Here is a 24,502-nt window from a genome sequence, read left to right as displayed (position 1 = left end):
CCCTCTGGGCCACACTTTCAGCATAAAAATTTGCTCACCGAATTTTTTTCTCTATAAGAAATACATTGGAAAACAAAAAGAAACAACTCCTAGCGGTGCTTGATGAATAACATAGAACACAGCTGCTTTATAATATAATCAGGGGACATCCAGGAGGAATAAAACAATGCAGCTACCGAAGAACACGAATTATTCTCAAAATATAATTATAAACGGCAACTGGGATTGTCCTCAGCTTCACTGGATGCTCTTCCTCTCCTTCTGAAAAGATATCTATCCATATTCTGCAAATAAATAAATTGTGGTAGTATACTATATTACACAGAAATGTCGAAACGTTTACTGGAATGTCCTTGAATCTTCTCATCCTCTTCTGCCAGACCCGTGTGGTGCACCATGCCCTTTGAGAACCACTAGGATAAATAAAACTTTTCCTGCTCTCCTAATACTGAATGTTGGCTAAAGCGGAATGCTGGAAGGTTCAGGGCAGGCGAAAAGAAAATGCTTTCCCCCCATGGTGCATGTAGTTAAACTGTGGAACTCCCTGCCACAAGAGGCAGCGATGGCTACCAACTTGGATGGCTTTAAAAGAGAATTAGAGAAGTTTGTGGAAGGCTGTCAGTGTATGCTCCAGTGGCGTAGCGTGGGGGGTGCAGGGGGGGCGGCTGCACCGGGCGCAACATCTGGGGGTTAGGGTTAGGGGGCGCAAATCCACGGGTTAGGGGGCGCAAATTACTTGCCTTGCCCCGGGTGCTGACAACCCACGCTACGCCACTGGTATGCTCCACTTCTACTGTCAGCTTGGGTTCATTCTTAATATTAGCCTGGTGCCCTTCAGATTTTTTTGGACTGAAACGATGATCATCCCTGACCTTTGGCCATTCTGGCTGGTGCTGATGGGAGTTGTTCAACACATCTGCTTGGGAACAGATGCTGTCTAGCCTTGGCCGCTTTTCAATACCAGTTCAAATTATGAACTTACGGGATGCGCTTTCGAGTGAAGTAGCCTCTGGAGCAATTTGTGACTAAATTCCACGTCTATATATATTTGCTTTATTCTCAGTGAACATTTTTCTTTAAGACCCCTTTAACAAGATATAACAGGGTGCTTTGGGGAGCCAGCTTGTTTCTTCCCTTTGAAAAGAAGCACGTTTCCAATCAGTTGTTACTGCTCAGAGGTTATTTTTAATTCAAGGTACTCTCTTAGAAACGAGACGAGGCTTGCAAGAAGGGGAGAAAGAATCAATACCAGTCCATAGAGGTTTTCCGGCAAATTGTCTTTGCAACCCACATGAGGTCTGCTTCAATGCAGGCCTGGAAATTGGCGATGAGTCAAACCCCGATAGGACTAGATTCTCTGTTATTCTTTTTCCATAATGGCTCTTAGGCATTGAGCTAGAGGCTTGTGTAACTACCATCCCTCCCCTCCCAAAATAGGCCACTCCCTGAAAAGCCAGCGCCTTAGGTACATGCTCCCCCGTTTTGAAATAATATATATTTATTAACAGCAGAAAGATGAAGACAAAGATCTGGCAGGTTAAGTGCTAGAATTCAGGTCTCAGCCCATTCATATGGTCCTTCTGTCTTTGGGCCTTGTTCAAGATTTACCTCCATCTCCCACCTGCTTAATTGGTCTCTTAATCAATTGCTTTCAATTCCCCTCCTCAGAAGCATGCCTGAAGGTCCACCTTCTGAAAGAAAGCAAGGCATTGATATCCCCCACCCTCCCATTCTTCAGAAAGTACATGCCCCTTAGTGAAGCAGGCAGCAGAGACATTAGTGTGCTATGTTGACACCTATTGTGGCAGTTTATTTTTATTTATTTTTTTAAAAAGCAAAACTCACCCAAGTGGAATGTTAAAGTTCGAAAGCTACATAGCAGAGGGGGAAGCAATAATGCTTCTTCCATGAGATCATTGGTGCCAACTGCCTGGTGCAAACACAGTTTGATAGCACCACCTACAGGCCACATTTGTGCTCACAAAAGGATGGATTAAAACGCTCCCATCAGCAATCTATCCTTTCGCTGTGGGAACCGGTGAAACTTTGTGACTTCTATTAATTTTCAGTGTCTATTTGAGGTATGCAAATCAACCTCGCACCATGAAACTTAAAAAGAGACACCTGATTGCAAATGGCTTCAGTATATTTTTCTCTATAGTATTGTGGTTTAGTCGTGTCCGACTCTTCGTGACCCCATGGACCAATGCATGCCAGGCACTCCTGTCTTCCACTGCCTCCCGCAGTTTGGTCAACCTCATGCTGGTAGCTTCGAGAACACTGTCCAGCCATCTCATCCTCTGTTGTCCCCTTCTCCTTGTGCCCTCCATCTTTCCCAACATCAGGGTCTTTTCCAGGGAGTCTTCTCTTCTCATGAGGTGGCCAAAGTATTGGAGCCTCAGCTTCAGCACCTGTCCTTCCAGTGAGCACTCAGGGCTGATTTCCTTCAGAATGGAGAGGTTTGATCTTCTTGCAGTCCATGGGACTCTCAAGAGTCTCCTCCAGCACCATAATTCAAAAGCATCAACTCTTTGGCGATCAACCTTCTTTAAGGTCCAGCTCTCACTTCCATACATCACTACTGGGAAAACCAGAGCTTTAACTATACGGACCTTTGTTGGCAAGGTGATGTCTCTGCTTTTTAAGATGCTGTCTAGGTTTGTCATATAGTAAGCTGGCTATAAATCAACTAAATAAAGGAAAGAAGGTCTTCACACTGTGTTGGAATGCCCAGCAAGCCGTAAGCAAGATGAACTTCCCTACATAAGGAATTACAAAGTCTGGGTACAGTGGCATATCCAGGATGCTCCCATTCACGTGAATGGAAGGAGACAGCTGAGCACCCTCAAAGGGATGCGTGTGAAGAGAATCAATGCTGGTGGAGGGTGCTCCATGCATTTCACAGAATCGTAGAGTTGAAAGGGATGATGAGGGTCATCTAGTCCAGCCCCCTGCAATGCAGGAATCTTTTGGCCGACACGGGGCTCGAACCCATGACCCTGGGATCAGGAGCCTCATGCTCTACTGACTGAGCTATCCCAGCACTGGAGCCCCAGGGTCTACAGCAAGATGGTTGATTGGAGTGACTTGAGAGGAAGGTAGGTGCAGTTGTTGGATTATCTAAAGACAAGAGTGCACCTCAAACTGTTGGAGAGTTACAACACCTTCTGTGGCTGCAGAGACCGATATGGGAGAGACATATTTTATTGCAAGTGGGGCAGATGAAGGCATCCCGCTTTGTTGCCACAGGTGCACCATGGCGTTTCATAGAACCTCACTTTCTATCACTGCCCTATTCACACATGCATTAAGCAATCTCAGTGCAGTGCTGCCAGCTAGTGTTTCATATTTAGCAGAATACGGATTGCTGTATATTGAAGGTTTGCTTGCAGGGGGATGAAATCCCTTGTCCAAAACATTGTGAATCAATTGGTCTAAACATGAATGGTTCTGAAGCTAAGCAGCGATCAGCCAGCAGTGAGCTTTCATCTGTGAATCAATCCTGCCCCCCCCCCATTGCCTTAGTGTTGCTAGACCAAAAGGACTGGCCCACAGATTGGCTTGTTGACCAGCCCCCTTTTTCCTTTTTCTTTTTTGAATGAACAAAAAGGGAAGCGGATGGAAATATTTACCGGCTCCGTTGCCTGGATACTGAAAGACAATTTGTCGACTGCAGCCAATAGGGTACCATGAAGCATTTGGATGAAAGGCCACGTTCTTTGTTAGCAATTGGTCTGAAGAAGGCAAACTAAAGATTTCGCTTCATAATCCATTGAACGTGAGATATGAAAAGATCTACATGGGTGGCACAATGGGTAGTAAGGCCATTGTACTGACTGATATGGCTACCTATAGTGTCAGGCAGTTCTTTGTTTGTTTGTTTATTTGTTTGATCCTTCCTTCCTTCTTTTTTTTTTGGATACAAATTGTTGTATCCTATTAGAAAGGTAGGGACATGGGTGGCGCTGTGGTCTAAACCACAGAGCTTAGGGCTTGCCGATCAGAGGATTGGCGGTTTGAATCCCTGGGATGGGGTGAGCTCCCGTTGTTTGGTCCCAGCTCCTGCCAACCTAGCAGTTCAAAAGCACGTCAAAGTGCAAGTAGATAAATAGGTACCACTCCAGTGGGAAGGTAAACAGTGTTTCCGTGTGCTGCTCTGGTTTGCCAGAAGAGGCTTAGTCATGCTGGCCACATGACCCGGAAGCTGTACGCTGGCTCCCTTGGCCAATAAAGTGAGATGAGCGCCACAACCCCAGAGTCGTCTGCGACTGAACCTAACAGTCAGGGGTCCCTTTACCTTTACCTATTAGAAAGGTATGCAGCTGTGAGGGGACGTGGCTATGACTATAGGGAAGAGATACAGCACTGGTGAATTTGCCAATACCCTACTGCTGCTGGGCTTTCCAGGTTCACCTGATCACTTCAGAGTTGCAGTTTCCCTTCCTGCCATTCTCAAGGCGGGGGCACTGTGGAGCAACAATTCCTCTCCTCGTACACCAGGTTGCTTGGTTCAAAGCTTGAGCCTGCTGCTGCCTCCACGCGACTCGTCTGGCCTTGGTGGAGCTACTTCAAGTGGCCACTGAGTGGCTGCTGTTTTGTGTCCATGGCCCAGACCATAGACAAATTTAGTTTCTGTAATCGTCCACTCTCCGTCTAGAGACAGACTGATTACCGTTTCCGAGAGACAGAAAAGGTGGCCAGATGGCATCTGTTTCACGGAGAAATCTTTCAAAGAGGATTAATTTTAACACAAACTCAACACAGTAACGGGCAACCAGTCTAGGTTAAGCTGGATGTTTCCACAAGTCGGTGCAATTAAAATGGATTTGCGCAAGTTTTCGAGGATCTCCTGAGGCTCCAGAGAAATCCACCACATGCAGAGAATTTTAGCAGTGGAAACAACCACTTCCAAATGTGGAAATCAGCATGGCCGACAGATTCTAGGCCCTGATTTGCTTGCACAAAGCTTACAAGGAGGTTAGATTCTATCTGGTCTTTATTGAGTGTCCGTTCTGGTTTGTTTGTGAGTAGGTTATTCAGGCAATGAACATTCATCCTGATTTGACTACAAGGTGTTTAGATGTCTTCCTGTAAATCATTGTTCTCCCCACGCTTTTCGATGTATACCCATGCCACTTTCCTAACTGCAAAAGTCAGTTTTGATTTAAAAGTGGATTTGTTGTGCTAGGGTATACACTTTGGGGACCTCCAGATGTCCATTTTATTGTGCCTTGGGGGCAATCCTAGACAAGCACAGAACCATACAGTGGGATGGAACCGCAAGCATAATCTAGTCCGACCCCCTGCAATGCAGGAATCTTTTGCCCAACGCGGGACTCAAAGCCACAACCCTGAGATTCAGTCTCAGCTATAAAAGATCACACTTTCAATACCATTTGCTTCTGCTAAATGCCTATAGCTTTTTGTGCCACAGCTGTTCTGGATTTTTGTTGCCGTTTTGCTTTCGTTGCACTGCAGTGCAGTAGCACCCCTCCAGATAGCACTAATGTGGAAGCATTGGGGTAGCATTATGGAACGACTAATCAAGTGTGCAGTGGTGTGTGGACAGTCCAGTATAAATCCACATTAATGCAGTACTAATGCATCAATGGCATGTTGCAGGACACACCTGCAAAAACACACAAACCCTACACGCTGGTCTCCGACCGTAATAATAATTATTGTTAAACACAAACCCCACAACCCCAGCAATCTGCTTGGGCTCTTTAATGGCACAAAGCTAAATTTCCCAGTTTGTGCTTAAATCCCTTCTTCAAATTGCTGGCCGTATGGAGGTGCCCTGAAACACTGAGCAGCAGCGCTGCAACATTTTGTTGTAGATCTCACTTTCCATCTACATACATCTTTGGGGGAAATGTCACCCAGGCTTTTTTATTTGCCAGACTGTCTTCCTGTCTTTGGAAACAATTGCTATGTCGCCCCCGCCCCCAAGGGTATTTTAAGCTGCAAAGCCTTCAGAGGAGATCTCGGTCAGGCTTCGCTTCGGCTGATTGAATGAAACCATATTTTGCCTGTCCGAGGGGCTTTCCTTAAGCTGATTGAAATGCAGGCTACAATGGGCTTGTTTACTCGTTTGATAGGAAAGGCTAGGAGCTGATTTTACAGCTTCTTCTCCTATCAAGCAGCAGGTAGACATGACTTCTGGGTGGGTCAGTCAGCAAGAGTGGAAGGCAGTAGTTTCAAGACAAATAAAAGGAAATGTAGTACAGTATTAATAAGTGGAAGGGGCATGGGTGGTGCTGTGGGTTAAACCACAGAGTCTAGGACTTGCCGATCAGAAGGACGGTGGTTCGAATCCCCACGACGGGTTGAGCTCCCATTGTTCGGTCCCTGCTCCTGCCAATCTAGTAGTTCGAAAGCACACAGTGCAAGTAGATAAATAGGTACCGCTCCAGTGGGAAGGTAAATGGCGTTTCCGTGCGCTGCTCTGGTTCGCCAGAAGCGGCTTAGTCATGCTGGCCACATGACCCGGAAGCTGTACGCCGGCTCCCTTGGCCAATAAAGTGAGATGAACGCTGCAACCCCAGAGTCGTCCGCGACTGGACCTAATGGTCAGGGGTACCTTTACCTTTATTAATAGGTGGAACTCAGTGACTCAATATGTAGTGCATGGACCCGTCTCTCTGTGCCTCCCCACAAGCGAAGTGAGACCAGAATGGGCCTTTTCGGTGGTGGCTCCCTGTCCCTGGAGGAATTCTGTTCCCAGAGAGGCACACCTGGTACCATCACTATCTGCTTTTAGGCACCAGGCAAAAACACTTTTATATCCATGCAGACCTTTGGACCTTAGTTTTCTGCATATTTGGAAGTAGGGCTGAACTGGATCTGTTCATTTATGCACAATTGCTTTTAGTCTTGTTTTTAATATTTATTTTTATGTTTGTTTGTGTAATCGTGGCTGTTTCATAACCATGGGGGGAAACCATGCAATTGGCCCTCATCCACATCAGGATCAAAAGTTATTGATTTGCTGTTACAAAACTTACTGTATTGGCCTGAATATAAGCCTCACCTTTTTTGCCCCAAATTCTGACCGTGAAAAGTTAAAGTGCGGCTTAAATTCACAACCTTACAAAAATGGGCTTTCATGATATCGCTGCTGAAACAGACCCATGGCAAAATGGAACAGATTTGAGTGCCTACAGAATTTTAAGGGAGTGGCTCATATTTGGGTATTGTCTCCCCCCCAAATTGTTTTTAAAGGTGCGGCTTATATTCGTGTGTGGCTTATATGCGGGCCAATACGGTGTATACCGCTTACTAAAACGAAAGATCTCTAAGCAGTTTTTAAGGCCAAATAAAAGACCAAATAAAATAAAAAACATTAAAAGCAAGCTATGTTAAAACAAAAGATAAAGTAAAACCAGTAACTTTTAGGAACACTTATCAGTCTCTACAGCCACAACAGGTGCTGTAACTCTCCAACAGTTTGATTTCAGTCCTGAAGTCACACTCTTTCATTGTTTCCCAAGACAAACAGGTGCCAGCAACAACAACCTACCTAGTAAAATCATTTGTCAAAATTATAGGCCTGGGGAACTTGCTGGAACAAAAGGGTTTTGGCAGGCACCCAAAATAATCTCAATGGGCAGGGAGTTCCAAAGTTCCAAATCTGTTGCCATACTGTTCTGCCTAGGAGCTCCGAAACATCACCACCATGTTCTGCTCATGACATTTCACAACTGTGTAGTTTATGTGATTAAATATGGAAATGGAATATTGAGCTAAATGGACCTTCCAGAAAGGCAATTCTTTTGTGTGCAGCCAGAGAGATACGGTTGGACCCAAATTTGGGCTGCAACCCACCTAGGAGCAAGCTCCATTGAATTCAGTAGGTCTTACTTCTGAGTAGACATGATTATGATTGCACTGAAAGTCACGCTCAGGATAGATCCAATGGGAAACTTCGACTAAGTGAAGGGAAGGCTTGGTAATGCCACTGTGCTTATTTTAAAGGTACCTAAGTCTGGATCTATATCAGATTCTGATAATCAAACAAGAGGTAGAAGTGTTTCCAAGCTTTATTCCAAATATCCTGTTTTGACTGTCGGTTTTTCAGGTGGCGACCCCGTGTCTGGCTACACCATTTCAGACATATAGTTGAGACATATATTTGAATGCTCCTAGAAAAAAGAAAGAATGGCAATAATAATCCCCACACAAAGAAAGCTAGCAAATCAGGGCTAAACTGGATCCTAGTTGCAGCTTGGCAAGTTTTTTAAGAATACACACCCATCTCTCAGTCTCTCTGTCCCCTCTTCAAAATTCAGCGAAGCTTCCCCAGGATGGCGAGTTAATAAAGAGATCTCGCTGAATGAGTGGTTTTAATTGTAAATGTCACCCAAGTGTGCGCAAGCATTCTTTAATTTCTCTTAGTTGCTAATGACATTCCTATTCCTAGGGGCACGATACATTCATTGCAGGGTTTCCCACCCACCCTGTCTTTCTCGCAGAAGAATACTAAGCAGTTGATATATTTTTAATGCCAATTTAATTAATTCTACTGTGACGGCACTAATTTATTCAGAAAAGCAAACCACAAATTAAATGTGCAGGATACTGTATGGAATAGAATGTCTTTGGTAATCTGGGGTTGATCTAATTTAATGCGGCGCATTAATATTGATTTTTTTCTATGCCACATTCCGTTCCCCCTCCTTTGCAGATGATGTCCTTGGAATAATTAACATCTTTGTTGTTCATAAACATTGATGGATAGACGGGGAACCTGCAGCCACAGATGCACTTGGAGATTGAGAGCTGGTGTATAGGGATGAGTGAATCTTTCCATTACAGCTTTTGGGGTCAGTTTCTCATTTTTCCAGTCTCATGTTCAGTTCTCACATTTCCACATCAGTTGGAGATCTTTTTTTTTTTTATCTTGCAAAAAAGTTATCGTGAAAATTCACCAGCATTTTCTTGCGAATTTCTTCTAATATAAGCATTTTTTTGCATGCAATTCTGCCTAATATACACATTTTTGCAAAACATTTTCCTGTAATGTGATGCATTTTTGGGGGGTATGTCATTTTCACTAATATATGCACTAGTATATACCTGGTTTGAGAACTGCGCCGCATTGTATTGGAGAAACGCAGATTTCAATTGATGGCTGTGTTTTGCTCTGCGTTTTGAATTGGAAAGTGCGAATTAAGTAGGCTTGCCTTTAAATATAAAAGCAAACCTAAAAGCTATGTGTGATGTAACTGTTAAAAATCACAAGCAGTCCAATAAGAACAGCAGCAAAAGCAAAAAGAGACAGCGCCACAGATCAGTTTGCTTAGTAGTAACAGAATCAGAAAAAGCATGTTTAAAATGGAAAGTTTTCAGTTGTTGGCGGAACACGAATAAAAGCAAAGCTAAACTAATCTCTTGGGGCAAGAAGTTCCACTTATTGAGTGCCACCACAGAAAAAGCTGGATGACCTGAAAGGGACACAGCATCTGAGGACTTGGGTTCATTGATAAAACACTGTACAAGAGACACCTTGATGCAATTATTAATTTGTTACGGTGCTTTATCAATGCCCTTGGGTAATGTAGAGTTGAAAAAGATGCCAGACAAGTGGAAGGGACTCTTAAGCTATAGCAAAATGTTCAGGCTGAAGTTCAGGGGTAAAGTTTAGAAAAATTCCCAATTAAATCTGTGTTCAGGAATGTGGAAAGCAGGCAGAGGGAATCCGTGGAACAAGAAAGTAACAGAATGGGAAAATCTGCTCACCCGTGCTTAAATATTCATCTAAATAATCCCGTCTCGGGAGGGAACATGTCACTCTATGACCAAATGCCAACAGAGGCAAGGAATGTTTTTGATGAAACCATGCGGATGGCTTAAATAATGAGCAAAGATGAATACTGAAAGGGGGGGGGGAGAAACGCAAGCTTTCTGACACCATTATGTCGATCTGTCAAACCCTGAACATCAGTCAAAAACCATCTGCCAAGCTAACAGAAGAGGGAAAGAACAACCTTTGCCCTCTGGAGGAAGACCACTGCCTGACACACTGACCTTATAGCTCAGGCGGTAAAGCATGAGACTCTTAATCTCAAGGTTCAAGCCCCACTTTGGGTGAAAAATCCCTTATTGCCTTATCAGACTAGATGATGCTTGTGGTCCCTTCCAACTCTACAATTCTGTGATTCTAACATCTGAAGAACCACAGTCCTCCCCAACTCCTATAGACTATAGTCCACTATAGAAAGGATCAGAGGGCAGATTTTGATTGGATGGGTGGCACATTACAGATACAGATTTAGATATTTAAAGCTATACAAGGAAGGTGCCAAATGCACTTCTGATAATTACATCATTAAGAACTACTCTCTAAGTTCATCCAAACTAAGGATGCAAATACTGACAAATGTGTACAGTAAGGTGAGTATTGACTCTTGATTGGCCGGCATCCATCTGTCTCAGGAGACAAGGAAGGAGTGTGCCTTTGGGGATGAGGTTGGATGGTTGCATCTACTGCTGTGGCTATAGAGACTGACATGGGAGAGACATGTTTTGTTGCAGCCGAGGCAGATGAAGGCGTCCAGTTGTGCTGCTGCAGATGCACCATGGCGTTTCTTCTCTCTGCGCTCCTCCCAATGGTACTCTTAGCTACTTACAGTTTCCAGTGCAAGGAACCCTTGCTCTTCAATATTTCATAACTGCAAATTTCCCAATATTGGGGGAATGTCAATGGACACTTTGCTCCGACAGGCGCTGGTAGTTTACAAACAGATTTGCATTCAATTATTGCAGCTTAAACATGCACTGTTTGTTTCTTCTGAGGCTTCCCTCGTGTCATTGTGACATGTACTGTAAACAGTATTGATTAATTGGCTGCCTGGCGTGAGTTGCATGCTGCTGATTGGGTGGGTGCATCAGAGCATCCTCATCCGTCCAAAAGCATCAGATTGTTCTGACAATTTCAGAACACCTTCGATTCTCGTAGGCATCTCTGTAACACATAGAACATTCATACTTGGGACTGGTCCTATTCTGCTATATGAAAATGAAAAATGGGAGGCAATTTCATGCTATGCTAAGCTCTTTGAATTTATTTATTTTTAATTAGACCAGACATGGAACTGGGGGGAGGGGGGAGTTTTGTGTTGTGTTATTGATGCACTTTTCAAATGAAAGATTTCCGAGCCCAATTCAAAGTGTTGGTGCTGACCTTTAAAGCCCTAAACAGCCTCGGTCCAGTATACCTGAAGCAGCGTCTCCACCCCCATCATTCTACCCGGACACTGAGGTTCAGCGCCGAGGGCCTTCTGGCGATTCCCTCACTGCGAGAAGCCAAGTTACAGGGAACCAGGCAGAGGGCCTTCTCGGTAGTGACACCCTCCCTGTGGAACGCCCTCCCACCAGATGTCAAAAAGAACAACAATAACCAGACTTTTAGAAGACATCTGAAGGCAGTCCTGTTTAGGGAAGCTTTTAATGTTTGATGAATTACTGTATTTTAATATTTTGTTGAAAGCCGCCCAGAGTGGCTGGGGAAGCACAGCCAGATGGGTAGGGTATAAATAATAAATTATTGTTGTTGTTGTTATTTCATAGCTGCGTAATTCATTTGACACTTCTTTGAATTGCAGGTCAGCAGGCAGTCTGAACAGGTAAACCGTGTGTTTGCTATGTGTTGATGATTTTGGCAAAGCTGATGGAGCAGAAACCTGTTGCTGTTCCCTGACAGACTTGATGATGTTGTGCTGTTTTTCTGTAACAAGCCAAACAGGACAGTCAAAGCCCTGGCTGGGCAGTTGTAGGCTGTAATGTAGTGGCAGCTCATTCCTGTATCCACAGCCTCACTGCTCATGTCAACTAGGGCAGAAGGGAAGTCAACTGACTTCAGCACCAGTGTTCCAGCGTGGAACAGGCCGGGTTAGGACCTAATGCTAACAAGTGATGGCAGGAGAGTCACCTCAGACCCTTGCTGCCCCTGGAATGCCCCTTGGGGCTTTCTGCATGCTATCACTGGTGGAGATTCCTCTGGTGGTATTTTGGTCAGCCAGCCAGCCTTGATTACTAGCCATGATTGCTAGTAATGATTGGTCATGTTGTGCGGATGCTTGATGATCGTCTTCCAAAGCAACTACTCTATTCCGAACTTAGCAACAGAAAGCATAATGCTGGTGGTCAACAAAAGAGGTTTAAAGACTGTCTCAGGGCAAATCTTTAAAAAATGTAGTATAAACACTGACAACTGGGAAACACTGACCTGCGAGCACTCCAATTGGAGAACAGCCTTTACCAAAGGTGTCATGGGCTTTGAAGACACTCAAACTCAGGACGCAAGGGAGAAAAGTGCTAAGAGGAAGACACACTTGGCAAATCCAGACTGTGATCAACTCCTGCCCGGAAACCAATGTCCCCATTGTGGAAGGACGTGTGGATCCACGGGCGCATTGGAAGATGGCCGACAATACCATCTCTCCGACCCACACGGGGTAATTAAGAGGCTGTTATGGGAGTAGGCAGCCTCCCTTGTTGCCCCAAGGAAATGGGGAACCACTGCCCTTGCCTGCTGTGCCCATAAATCACCCCCTAATTCGAAAGAAGGCAGAATGCCCCCGTGTGGACCTCGGCTCTCCTGGACGCTGTCTCTGATCGCGCACTAGCTGCAGCAATTTGGAATAATTAATTACAAAAGAAGCAAATGCACATATTTCAAGTGAAGAAGGGGAGTGAAGTCTGCTAATTTAAGTGACCTCTGCGAAAGAAGACGACGGGTTGGAGAAACAGGAATATTTTACGATGAAGATACACCAAAGGCTGGGTATGTTGACAACAACGGGACTGAATGGGGGGGGGGAACCTTTTTAACTTTCCTTCTATGTGATTTACCAGAACCCCTCCTCATTAGAATCGTCGGTTGAACTGACCCAAGCAGGATGATTAAGGTCTGTGTGGAGATAAACTTTAACCAAAAGTATGCTTTATGGAGATTGAGAAGCAATAAGAGCTTTTGGGAATGGCGCAGCAATTAATTCGGAGTCGCCATCTTGCCAAAGGATTTATAGCCGAGAGAAGGAACGGACTTGTTTTTAGACTGCATTCCTAGTGAATCTCCTCAGAGGTTTTGAGAAAGGAGGCAGATTGGTGAAGATTAATGACGCTAAGACTGTTTTGATGTATGGAAGTGATGTTACATGGAAAACGTCTGGATATGGCTATTGGATAAAAAATAATATCCACGCAGGATTACAAACTGTCTAACCAGCTTGTGGAGACTATCAGAGGTCACAAAGAGAAAGGAAAAATATATGAAAATAACAACAAGAGATGTGGAAAAACAAGAAGAAAGGACTGGATAGTACTGTGAACATCATAAGGTTAGATTTGTGGTCATTAAAACAGCAGTAAGAAGCAAGACGTTGATTGGATCCCCCTCAGAACTTGAAATATGGGTACCCCCAACAAAAATTTAAAATTTGGCTGTGTAATTTGGAATTTATGTAATTTGGTTTGATTTGATGTGATTGGTCGGTTAATAAAAAATTATTCTTTTTTTAAAAAAAGACAAGACCTCCCCTCTTGGCCTCACTCATGTGGTCCAAAGGAAAGCAGAGCAAGACGTTTGGCACCAACTCGCCTGCTGGAGTTTTTGGAAAGAGGTGTACAAGGTGCCACCCAACCATCTTAGGGACTCCACTCCGGATTTGTGTAGGCCTTGGCCTATTCTTCTCCTGAAGATATCCCACAAAGCAGCAGAGGCTGAGGACCAGAGTTTGCCTTCTCCTGGGTGGACTACCTTCCCAGGTTGGTCAGCCCCTCACTTCTCTCTACAGCAGGTGCAGAAACCCAAGTGCAAAATGTGACTTGCAAAGCAGACCTAATGATTTCACATAACAACTGTAGCAGCTGTATTTGCAGAAGGTGAAGGGGGGGGTTGCTGACGATGAAAGACCTCGGCAGTCTTCCATCGACCGCACACACAGCCTTGAATGATACAAATAGAGAGCAGGGGGAGATAAATGGCTAGTACAAGGTAATCCAGAGAGTTGAAGAGAGGGTCAATGCCTCACCAGAATAGAAAATCACCTACCCCATTTGCTTGCTTCTTCTTGCCAACTGAGCTCATGGAAACATACTGGAATACTGCATAGGCTTTTAAAAAAATATAATGCCCCAAACTAGCTCTGCTTCTGGGTCTTCTCCTCTTCATTCTTGATTATGGCTAGATTTGGATCAGAAGCTGAAGTGGCAACAGACTAAAGTAACTGACAAGGGTTTTTTTTTGGGGGGGGGAAGAGGGTGTAAGAAGCAAAAAGTCATGAGGCATCTGAGTGTTTAGACACATTACTGCTGTACGGAGAGACCCCACCATTCCTTGCAGATCCAGTGTGATTGAGAATCTTTCAAGCTGCAAACTCATTGCATGCCTCATGTCACGACACATGTGAGCGGGAAGAAAACTGCTTGCCACACTAAACAAACACACTGTACCCCCTAGGGCTGGTTTTAAATTTTAGGCGGTCCATGGCAAGATGCCCCCAATGGGTCTACCGCCTTCCTACAAGGAAAGCCCATCTCTCAGTAGCAGAGCGCAGGGCTTACATGCTACTCTTACTTCTTATTATAAGAAATTAAAATATATAAATATAAATAAATAAATGAAATGCAATAATGTATTTATAAATAAATAAATATATAAAGACAATGAAGGATTTTTGTTTTTTTTAAGGGTAGGGAGGATTTGATTAAGGAAGGACCGACTTTGGATGGAACGAAGACAAAAGGTGTTAATTTTGCTACATTGCTCATGTTGGCGCATGAGTCAATGTGGCCCACCCCCATCGTTCAGGCCGGATGCTGAGGTCCAGCACTGAGGGCCTTTTGGCGGTTCCCTCACTGTGAGAAGTGAGGTTACAGGGAACCAGGCAGAGGGCCTTCTCAGTAGCGGTGCCCGCCCTGTGGAATGCCCTCCCATCAGATGTCAAAGGAATAAACAACTATCTTATATAGAAGACATCTGTATTGGGAATTTTTTAATGTTTGGTGCTTTATCGTGTTTTTAATATTCTGTTGGGAGCCGCCCAGAGTTGGGGAAACCCAGCTAGATGGGTGTTGTATAAATAATAAATTTATTGTTATTGTTAGCCAGCTCTGGTCTAGAGCTACCCTCTGCTAAGTAACTAGTTATTCACAGGTTCCTCCTAATTCCTTGTTTTGCTCCATATTAGCTTCAGTATGAATAGCTATTTATGATTATATTTGTTCTTGAACTGTACTTAGCATTTTCTTTCACCATTGCGATTTGTCCTTTATAGGGCTACGGCGCAGGTTCCTGGGTTCTTGGTTTTTTCTGTGTGTGTTTTCCCTAAAAGTAAATATAAATATATAATATTTTTTTAAAAAGAAAGGAAAATAAATCAGCAGCAGAACTCCTGCTGATTTCATTGGGCCAGGATTGCAGCTATTGTGGTCATCAGCCTAAAAAAGGGATATGTGAGAGCGGGAGGGATTGCTAGGAAAACAAAGTCCAAAAGGTCAGAAGGAAAAACACTGAAAATGTGCGCTTCTGAATTCTTGAGAAAGCCAGCAGACCCCGCCATGTATTTTGATGCTTTCCCAGACATGATAAGAATAATATGAACACCACCGCTCAACGGGCCAGCCACTTGAGAGCTGCCAATCATCTTCCTTATGAAAAGTGCACGGATATAAAGAGCTGTCAAACATACCTGTTATGGGATGTAAAATACAAATGTCTTGGGGAAAACCAGACAGCCTCTTGTTACCAATCCCTCCGCCCATTACCCGTTTTCTAAAATAAAGCCTAGCTAAGTATGCTACCAGTAAATACACACACTGCACCTTCTGTAACAAGAGTCCACCCACATTTAACAGGCTATAGTTTATTTAATGGCCAAGAAGTAGAGAGGAATATTTTCACCTGGTGCCTAAAGATCTGTAATGATGGCGAGTGAAATATACTCAGAGTCGCAAAGTGATTTCATGCTCTTTATTCAGCTCATAGTGGTGAGGAGGAATGAATGAAAGTCCCCTCAAAGTATCTGCTTTATATACATTATTTACACAATGGGCTGCACATGATTGGTTAATTCTGGAATTCTACTGTAAGCCAATCAGGTTGTGGATTCACTCATATCTGGAGCATGATTGGGTGGTTCCTGCCAACCAATCATACTGCTGCATTGTTCTTGGACCAATCAGACTGCTGCATTCTGAATCCTATTGTTCTAGGACCAATCAGACTGCTGCAATTTGGATCCTATTGTTCTAGGACCAATCAGACTGCTACAGTTTGGATCCTATTCAACTCAGTACATAACAGCGAGCCTCACAGGGGAAAGCATTCCACAGGTGGGGAGCCACCACAGAAAAGGCCCTTTCTTGTTTTGCAACCCTCTGAATCTGTAGGGCCTCATAAGGGCCACATAGAGAAGGGCTTCTGATGATAAGCATAGGGCCCAGTTCGGTTCGAATGGGGGGAGGCGGTCCTTAATTTACAGGGGCAACACACCCAGTGCCACAAAAATGCATTAAAATGATTTTTGTGTTGATCCTCAAATATCATGGGAGGCCGTAGCCCAGTGCCAGAGCACATACAAAAGGTGAAGCATAATAATTTTCAGTTTTGTCCCTTGTCACCTAGGATACCTGATTTATCCCATTGTAGAAGTGGTAAAAGACACACTGAGTCATTAATTTCACCCAAACCCAATTGATTATTTAAATATCCCACCTCTCCTTCTGAGCTCAAGGAAGTGTCCTCTCCCTTTCTCATTTCCTAATATATGTTGGCTTTAATCCCTTTCGCAGGCATCGTCACACTTCCTTTTCTGACTTTCCATTCGGCATTCAAATATAAGGGCTGATTAAGCTGTTTTTCATTTGGAGAAGCTGTTCAGTCAGTCAGTCAGTCAGTCAGTCAATCAATCATCACCTCACTCTTGGGAAGGTTAAAATGAATGAAAGAGTCCCGCATCTTGATACAGGTTCATGGGGTTAATGGGCAACGTGGACCAAAGTGTAAGACAAATTCCTATGTTCCTAAGGAGATGTGCAACATTTCAGAACTGGCACCCCACACTTCTCTTGTACACCCGATGTTACAACTAAGCTGAGAGTTGGCTCCACCCCACACCAGTAAATGTCACGGTTGTTTGGAGATTTGGACCCAGGTTGGAGAGTGTTTTCGAAGCCACCAGCATGAGTTTGACCAAGCTGCTTGAGGCAGTGGAAGACAGGAGTGCCTGGCCTGCTCTCCTCCATGGGGTCACGAAGAGTCGGACACGACTAAACAACAACAAATAACGACTCGGTAGGAGAGCTAAAGCCCTTGGAAACCGGCCTGAGCGTGGCTGGGGCGTGGGTATGGATGGCTCCGTCAAGGCAGGAGGGGGCGGAGCGCAGGGAAGGGCGGAGGCTCCCGCGAGGTAGAGGGCGTCTCCTCGTCGCTTTCGGCGGCGTGCTTGGCATGAAGGCGCTCCATTCATTCCGAGACAGCCAGCGCGGGCGGCAGCGGCGGAGGGGAAAGGCGCGAGAAGGAGGCAGCTAGCAGCTGGGCAGCGCCAATCGCCGGTCCCTGGTCAGCTCCCTGGCCATTTAAGCCGCCGGAGCTGCGATTGAAGGAGGATAGGAAGAAAGGGGAGGGGGAAGGAGACCCCGGACTTCTCCAGCCATAAAGGAAGAGGAGGAGCGAGGAGGGGGGAGCAGCGAGGAGGGTGGGGGGAAAGAGGAGATGGGTCTCCCCCAGCGAGACAGGAAGGCTGCGCTGCGGATCTGACGGTGCCGCAGCTCCGAGAAGGCTCGCCATTGTTACCCCAGTTTGGAGAGGCGAGCCCACAGGCGCGCGCGCGCGCACATACACACACACACACACACCTTCCGGCTGCCTCTGTGTCTCTGTCTGCAGGCGCTTCGTCTCTTTTCTGGGCTCTCCCGGGGCGCTGCCTTGCTGCCGGAGCTCCACATCCAGGCGGCGTGGCGGCTCTGCTTCGGGGTCCTTCTCCCCCCGCGCCTCCCCTTTCCAATGGTCAGGGGTCATCTCGCCCAGGGACGGAGCAGCAGCGGCGCCCCGATGAGCTGCCTCTCCCGGCTGTGGCTCTTTGTTTTGCTCCTCAAGGTAAGAGATCGCTCGCCCCAGACATCAGACATCGCTCCCTGGGCCAGGCTCCTTGGCGCTCTTCCTTTGGCCTGGGAAGGGTGGAAGGAGCTAGTGCAACGCGCCTGTGCCTGTGGAGCAAAGAGACTCCCTCCCCGTTTCTTTCCCCTGTTTGTGTATTTATTGAGAAATCTCGGCAATCCTCCACGGTGTTCCTCTCTCTCTCTCTCTCTCTCTCTCTCTCTCTCTCTTCGCCCCCCGAGCTTGGGACTTTTCTGAAGCATGGCTAATAGGAGCTGGCACTCAAGGTCGCTTGGTGGGGATCCGCTTCCCAAGGCAAAATGAGGTCACTTTCAACACCACGAGAATCTCTCTCTCTCGGTGTCTGTGTTTGTGTCAGCCAGGAATGGCAGGCAAATGGGCAGCTTGGCTGGTTTGATCACCGGGCTGGTTGTCTGGTTGGTGGTGGAGATGGAGGGCTGGAAAAGGTGGCGGTGCGTTTGGTGATTCGAGGCAAGGTGTGCGTGGGCTGCTTTCCGGGTCTTTGTTGTGGTGCTTCTTCAAGGGAACGTGTTGCGTGGCTCTCCTCTGCTCCTGCGACTGGCCTGGAGGAGCCAGGATGAAGGGGGCTGGGTGAATCTGCATCTCAGGGCTTAATCTGAAGTGGGGTGGTTCAATTGAGTCCCTCCTGGACTCCCTCCTGGCTCAACCCTGGGGCCAGGGTTTGCTTCATTGCTCCTCTTTACAACTCTGGTGAATTGAAGGGTAGGAAAGGTCCACAGCTCAGGCGGAGAACACTTGCTTTGCATGTAGAAGGTCCTGGGTTCAATCCCTGACGTCTCCCAGGTAGGTCTGGGAAATACCCCAGTCTAAAAGCCACTTGTCAATTTAGTTAGACCAAAAGAGCATCTGATTCAAAAGAAGAGACAACTGGTCTGTCTGCTTCAGGATTGTTGACTCCTGCCTTTGCAGACCTGGGGTCCTCCTGGTGTTTTGTACCAGGTTGGTAAAAGCTGGTCTACAGGGTATGAGATGGAGGTCTTTCTAACCCCTGCCTGGGATTGAACCTGGAAGCTTCTGTATGCAAAACACCTGCTTGACCATAAGCAGAGAGAAGTGAGGACAGATAACTTGGCTTTATAGTCCTGGTGAGGTGAAGTGCCTCCCTCTCAATTTGACAGCCTGTTTCATTCCCTGGAGGCGAGTGAAATTCTCATCAAATTTTGGGGTGCTACCTGCTTGCTGTCAGTGTTGCCAGTGTTTCCCCACATTCTTTTGAAACTTAGTTTTGCCATCACCTGTTGCTGCAAGAGCAGAGACACCATTTCTCTCCTCTTGGAATCCCCTTTGGAATTCTGGCAGAAGAAAGTGCACCCAGGTGGATCTCCATGGATGAAATACTAAGTTTAAAAAGCACTGTGGGTTAAACCACAGAACCTAGGGCTTGCTGATCAGAAGGTCGGCGGTTCGAATCCCAACGACGGGGTGAGCTCCCATTGCTCTGTCCCTTCTCCTGCCAACCTAGCAGGTCGAAAGCATGAAGTGCAAGTAGATAAATAGGTACTGCTCTGGCGGGAAGGTAAACGGCATTTCTGTGTGTTGCTCTGGTTTCACCAGAAGTGGCTTAGTCATGCTGGCCACATGACCCGGAAGCTGTACGCCGGCTCCCTCGGCCAATAAAGTGAGATGAGCGCTGCAACCCCAGAGTCAGCCACAACTGACCTAATGGTCAGGGGTCCCTTTACCTTTACCTACAAGGCTCTGTAGCTTTCTGTGGATTTTGCCAGCCCCCGCACTCTCCAAATCAGCCAGAGTTTCATTATAACTTCAACACGCACACACACCATCTTGAGATGAAAGTTGTTCATAGGGAACTCTCAGCTCAGCTCTACATTAGCCTGTGGTTGTAAGAGTAAAGATACCTTGGGACAAATCAGGGATGAGAATCCTGTGGCCTGGCAGAAACCACCAAGACTCCATCTCTCACCATCCCTGAGCCTTGGCCATGCTAGATGGGGTTGATAGGAGCTGGAGTCTAACAAGCTGTAGGGCCACAAATTCCCCGTCCCTGAAATTAGCGATTTTTCTTCATTAGTTTCCAGTATAGATCAGAGTGCTTCAACCCCACCTTCCAGAGTGCCTTAATCAGTTAAAACAAGGCAATCCCTCCCCATGAGCTGTCTAAAAAGACAGGGCACACAAGGAAAAGGGGATGGGGAAGAAGAAGGGGGGGAAGCAAACATTTTAAAAAATAATATAGAAGCCAATATTTTTTTAAAAAAACAACAACACACCATTTCTCCAGCTTGTTGCAAAGAAATTTTTTAAAATTGGGAATCACATCCATACTTGGATCCAACTTACATTAGATTAAATTATATTATATATAAATGGATCAGCGCCAAATATTTGCACCTCTGCTATGTCAAAACAACTCCTTCCTTCTTTCCACCTTTTAGTATATTAAATATTTGTTGGATCAAAAGTTGTCTCCTAATTCCTCAGATATTGGCAAACATGGTGACAGCCCTATCCATATATATTATTAGGCAATGGTGACTGAACAACAGTTGCTTTGTCATAAGGCCCATTAGCTTCTGAGTTTTCTGGATTCTGATGTCTTTTTCTCAAGTCACCAACTTACAGCTAGGAAGAGTTTTGAGAGAGAAGGAGCTATCCGTTCAGCACTGCAGACCCAATCTCCATTCATATACTACTGTGCAGAGCAGCTAAGGAGTTTTCCATAGCTAATGGGCTTACACGCTCATACCTGAACACACTCTTTGAAAATAAGCTAAACTGGTTTCAGCGGAATGTACTTCTGCATAATGTGCTTAGGATCAGTCTGTTAGAAGGAGAGAAATATGCAGCCTGTGAAACTGCCTTAGACTGAGTCCATCTAGTTTGACATTGTCAACACAGATTGGGAGTGACTCTCCAGGGTCTCAGAAAGGGGTCTTTCCCAGCCCATTCTGGAGATTGAAGCTGGGATTTTTTGCAGTCAAAGCATGCACTTTTTACCACTGTGCTAAGGCCCCAGTTCCCCGCAGTCCCATCAACTCTTGTTGATTACTAATTGAACATGCAAGTAGCCTATATTGTTCTTGCACCCAGCTGGGTGTGCTTGTACCCAGCTGAGAGCCAGTGTCCAGGAAGGAGCCATTGTGTGGACTCGGAGCAGGGACTGGAAACCTGTAACCCTCCAAAGTTGCTGGATGCCAGCTCCCACTGGCCTCAGACAGCATAGCCAATGATCAGGGATTATTTCCTGACTCAAATCAGTGTTCTGGCTCTTACCTTGAAGACCCCATGAGACATATGCCCATCCTACCTTAAGGATTGCCTGCTTCTGAATTATTCTCATCCCCACCCCCATTCCCTCTGCTCATCTGGAGAGGCTCTGCTCCACAATGGCACCTGCTTTGCTTTCCCTTTGCTTTCCCAGTTTGTCCAGCTGCCTTGCTTGTTGCCAGATCAAGACTTTTATTGACGCAGGCCTTTCTGAGCCGATCATTTTGTCTCCTTTATGCTGCTGCTTGTAGAAGAGGAGGGGAGGTTTTAGGTCATGGTGTCCATTTTGGTAGGACTCTGTGACTGAAATCTTGATAAATTACTGCTGCTTTGGACATTTTTATTGGAAAAGCTGCTGGTGGATGTTGGGAAGCCCATAGCCGTGTGAGGACTGTCTCAACCTGTTGATCAGGTGGACATTTTGACATGCTTCTTTCCACAACTGGGGTGGGGAACCTCAGGCATGAGGGCCAATTGTGACCCTCTAAGCCTCTCCCCAATGCTGTTCTAAGACCTCATCTCTCACCAGTCCTACTCTGCACTCCCCTCGAATGCTTCTGCCTGGCTGGAATGTGTCCTTGAACTGTGAAAGGAGCTCTTTCTTGCATGGAGGATGAAGATGTGTGTGTGTGTAAACCTCTGACTATGGTGTGGCTGGCTGGAATGTACCCCACTGTTCAAAGGAAAGACTGGCAGCCTTTGCCCCACCCACTTTCCTCCCTTGTCCCACTCACCAATTGCATGCTGCCCCTGGAAAGTTGCTAGTGAAGGAATGCTGTCGAACAATGGCTGTCAGAGGCATTGGCAATCCACTGCATTAACAGGGCACTGGTCCACCAAGCTTCATATTGTCAACACTGGCTGGCAGTGACTCCGTACTTCAGACCAGGGTATCTCCCAGCTCCTCTAAGTAGGGAGGATGGAACCTGAGAGCTTTTGTGTGCAAAGCAGATGCGCTACAGTCTTCTCCAGTGACATGGAATGAGTTTCACTTGTCTTTGGCCAGCTTTGTGGTCTTAGCTGTTGTCTTTTAGCTTTTATTGCATTGTGGCTCGTTTCATACTTCAGCTTTTATTATAGTTTATTATTGCTGTTATTACTGGCTGGGATCTATTCCAGTGATGCATGACTTAGATATGTTAAAAGTAAAATAATCCATGAGCTACAATGCCTTGGCTTCAGATCCTGCCTGAGCCACACGCTAGCTAACCTTAGTCGAGTCCTTCTCTCTGCTTCCAACAAACAATGCAAGAGGACAATAGCAGTGTCTTTCCTGCAAGACTGCTAGAAGTATCACTGAGCTAAAGAGCTAGAACCATGGTTAGATGTGATCTAAATGACATGCACTGGTTAACAAACCAGGATATCAAGCCATGATTCAACCCGAGTTGGTTTTAACAAACTAGAGTTAGAATAAGCCACAGTTCCTGGAGTCGGACATAATGGGAAACTGTGGCTCTGCTCATGTGCAGAGCTATTTGTGATCAAACGTAAATGGTTGGTCCTGATTGCCCTGTCCTGAGATGGGTTGCCCCACTGAGTCTGCTCCCTGATACTCACACATTTCGGAGGGATGCCTTCAAGAGAGCACCTACGCACTATAGATGTCCTGATCTATACATCAGTGTTTATACATCAGAAGCTGCTCAAATGTAGATGCTTCCCTGAAAGCAACCACACTGAATGCATGACTGTTGGGAAGAGAGGGACATCAGCCAGATGCATGGTCCTGTTTGCCTAGTCCTACACCCAGGTAACATCTGAATAGGCATTGACGTTTAGTCAAAAGTGGAAGGGTTTCAGTTTCTTTATTGATACTTGGCCAAAGATATACAAAAGTTCACACCCACCCTGTGGAACGCCCTCCCACCAGATGTCAAAGAGAGAGAGAAAAACTACCAGACTTTTAGAAGGCAGCCCTGTTTAGGGAAGCTTTTAATGTTTAACAGACTATTGTATTTTAATATTTTGTTGGAAGCCGCCCAGAGGGGAGGGGGAAACCCAGCCAGATGGGCGGGGTATAATTATTATTATTATTATTATTATTATTATTATTATTATTATTATTATTATTTACTGAAATAAAAGGGATTGTTTATTATAAAAAAGGAACAGAGGCGGAAAGAAAAAAAATAAAATAAAAAAGGAAATAAAGGAAGGAAGAGAGAGGAGAAATAAAGAAAGATAAAAAGACTTCCAGTTCTCTGTCCTGCAGCTAAATGTAGTATTTACTCATTAATTTCCAACCATTCTATCTTCTATAAACCCTTCTTTTTTTTTCAGTCTTCAAATCCAAATATTGCAATTTCAAATCTGGATATTACAAGTGGATGGGTTTCAGACAGGGGTCTCTCCACAAAAGACAAAAGATATATATGATCTGAAGAGAAACTAGATTATCAGGCAGGGGTCTCTCCCAGCTGTACCTGGAGCTGCCGGGGATTGAACCTGGGACCATCTGCATGGAAGGCAGATGCTCTGCCACTGAGCTACAGCCCTTAATGCACGCAACTAACTTAGGACTAATAATTTCAATGGATCGATTCTAACTTAGTTGGATACACCCTATTGTCTTTGGGAACCTATTCCCCCCTATCTATTAAAAAAAAGCTCAAATCTCTAGGTCAAGTGTGCTGAGTGTTTGAGTATCACATTGTCTGTGCTCACAGCATATTCCCAGTCTCATGGCAGCACCAGTGACACGCTGATAGAAGAAAGAGCCAGTGCCGTCTATATTACCTTTGCCCCCCTCGCCAGCCCCTTCCAATTACTGCAGAGCCAGATAGAACAGGGTCAGCGTATTTTCTTGACGGATTCATTTCTCTGAGTTCTGCTTAACACTGCAAGCTTGGTTACACATGGCATTTTAGTCTGTGAGCCTGTTGGTCCTTCTTCCCCCCTCCACCCCCCTCCCCCGGAGTGCATTTCATACGCTCCACGAAACTTTGCTACAGAGAGAGCTGCCAGCCACCCAGGCTCTGCGCCATTGGCCGTAATTAACATTGCGCTCAGATGACAGCGTTCGGCACATATGCAAAAGAAAGAAATAAAAGCCAGCGCCCAAGAGTTCCCGATCTCTTCCCCAAGAGAGAACGGTGATGGTCATTTTCCACATGACTAAGCCTTAAT

General features: G+C 45.5%; 1 protein-coding gene across 2 annotated transcripts in view; it reads left to right on the top strand.

The window, feature by feature from the left end:
* Positions 1-17,393: 17,393 nt before the first annotated feature.
* PTPRO (protein tyrosine phosphatase receptor type O) overlaps positions 17,394-24,502 on the top strand; it is a 132,905-nt gene continuing 125,796 nt past the window's right edge. For both annotated transcript variants that reach the window (XM_081209851.1, XM_081209849.1), the window contains exon 1: positions 17,394-18,103. In XM_081209851.1, coding sequence (XP_081065977.1) covers positions 18,011-18,103 — 93 coding nt within the window. In that variant the 5' untranslated portion in view covers positions 17,394-18,010. The remainder of the gene's footprint in view (positions 18,104-24,502) is intronic.

Source organism: Podarcis bocagei (assembly GCF_964188305.1).
Source record: "Podarcis bocagei genome assembly, chromosome: 10".
NCBI lineage: Eukaryota > Metazoa > Chordata > Lepidosauria > Squamata > Lacertidae > Podarcis > Podarcis bocagei.
Note: the sequence above shows the minus strand (reverse complement) of the source record. Positions and strands in the feature narration are given on the sequence as shown.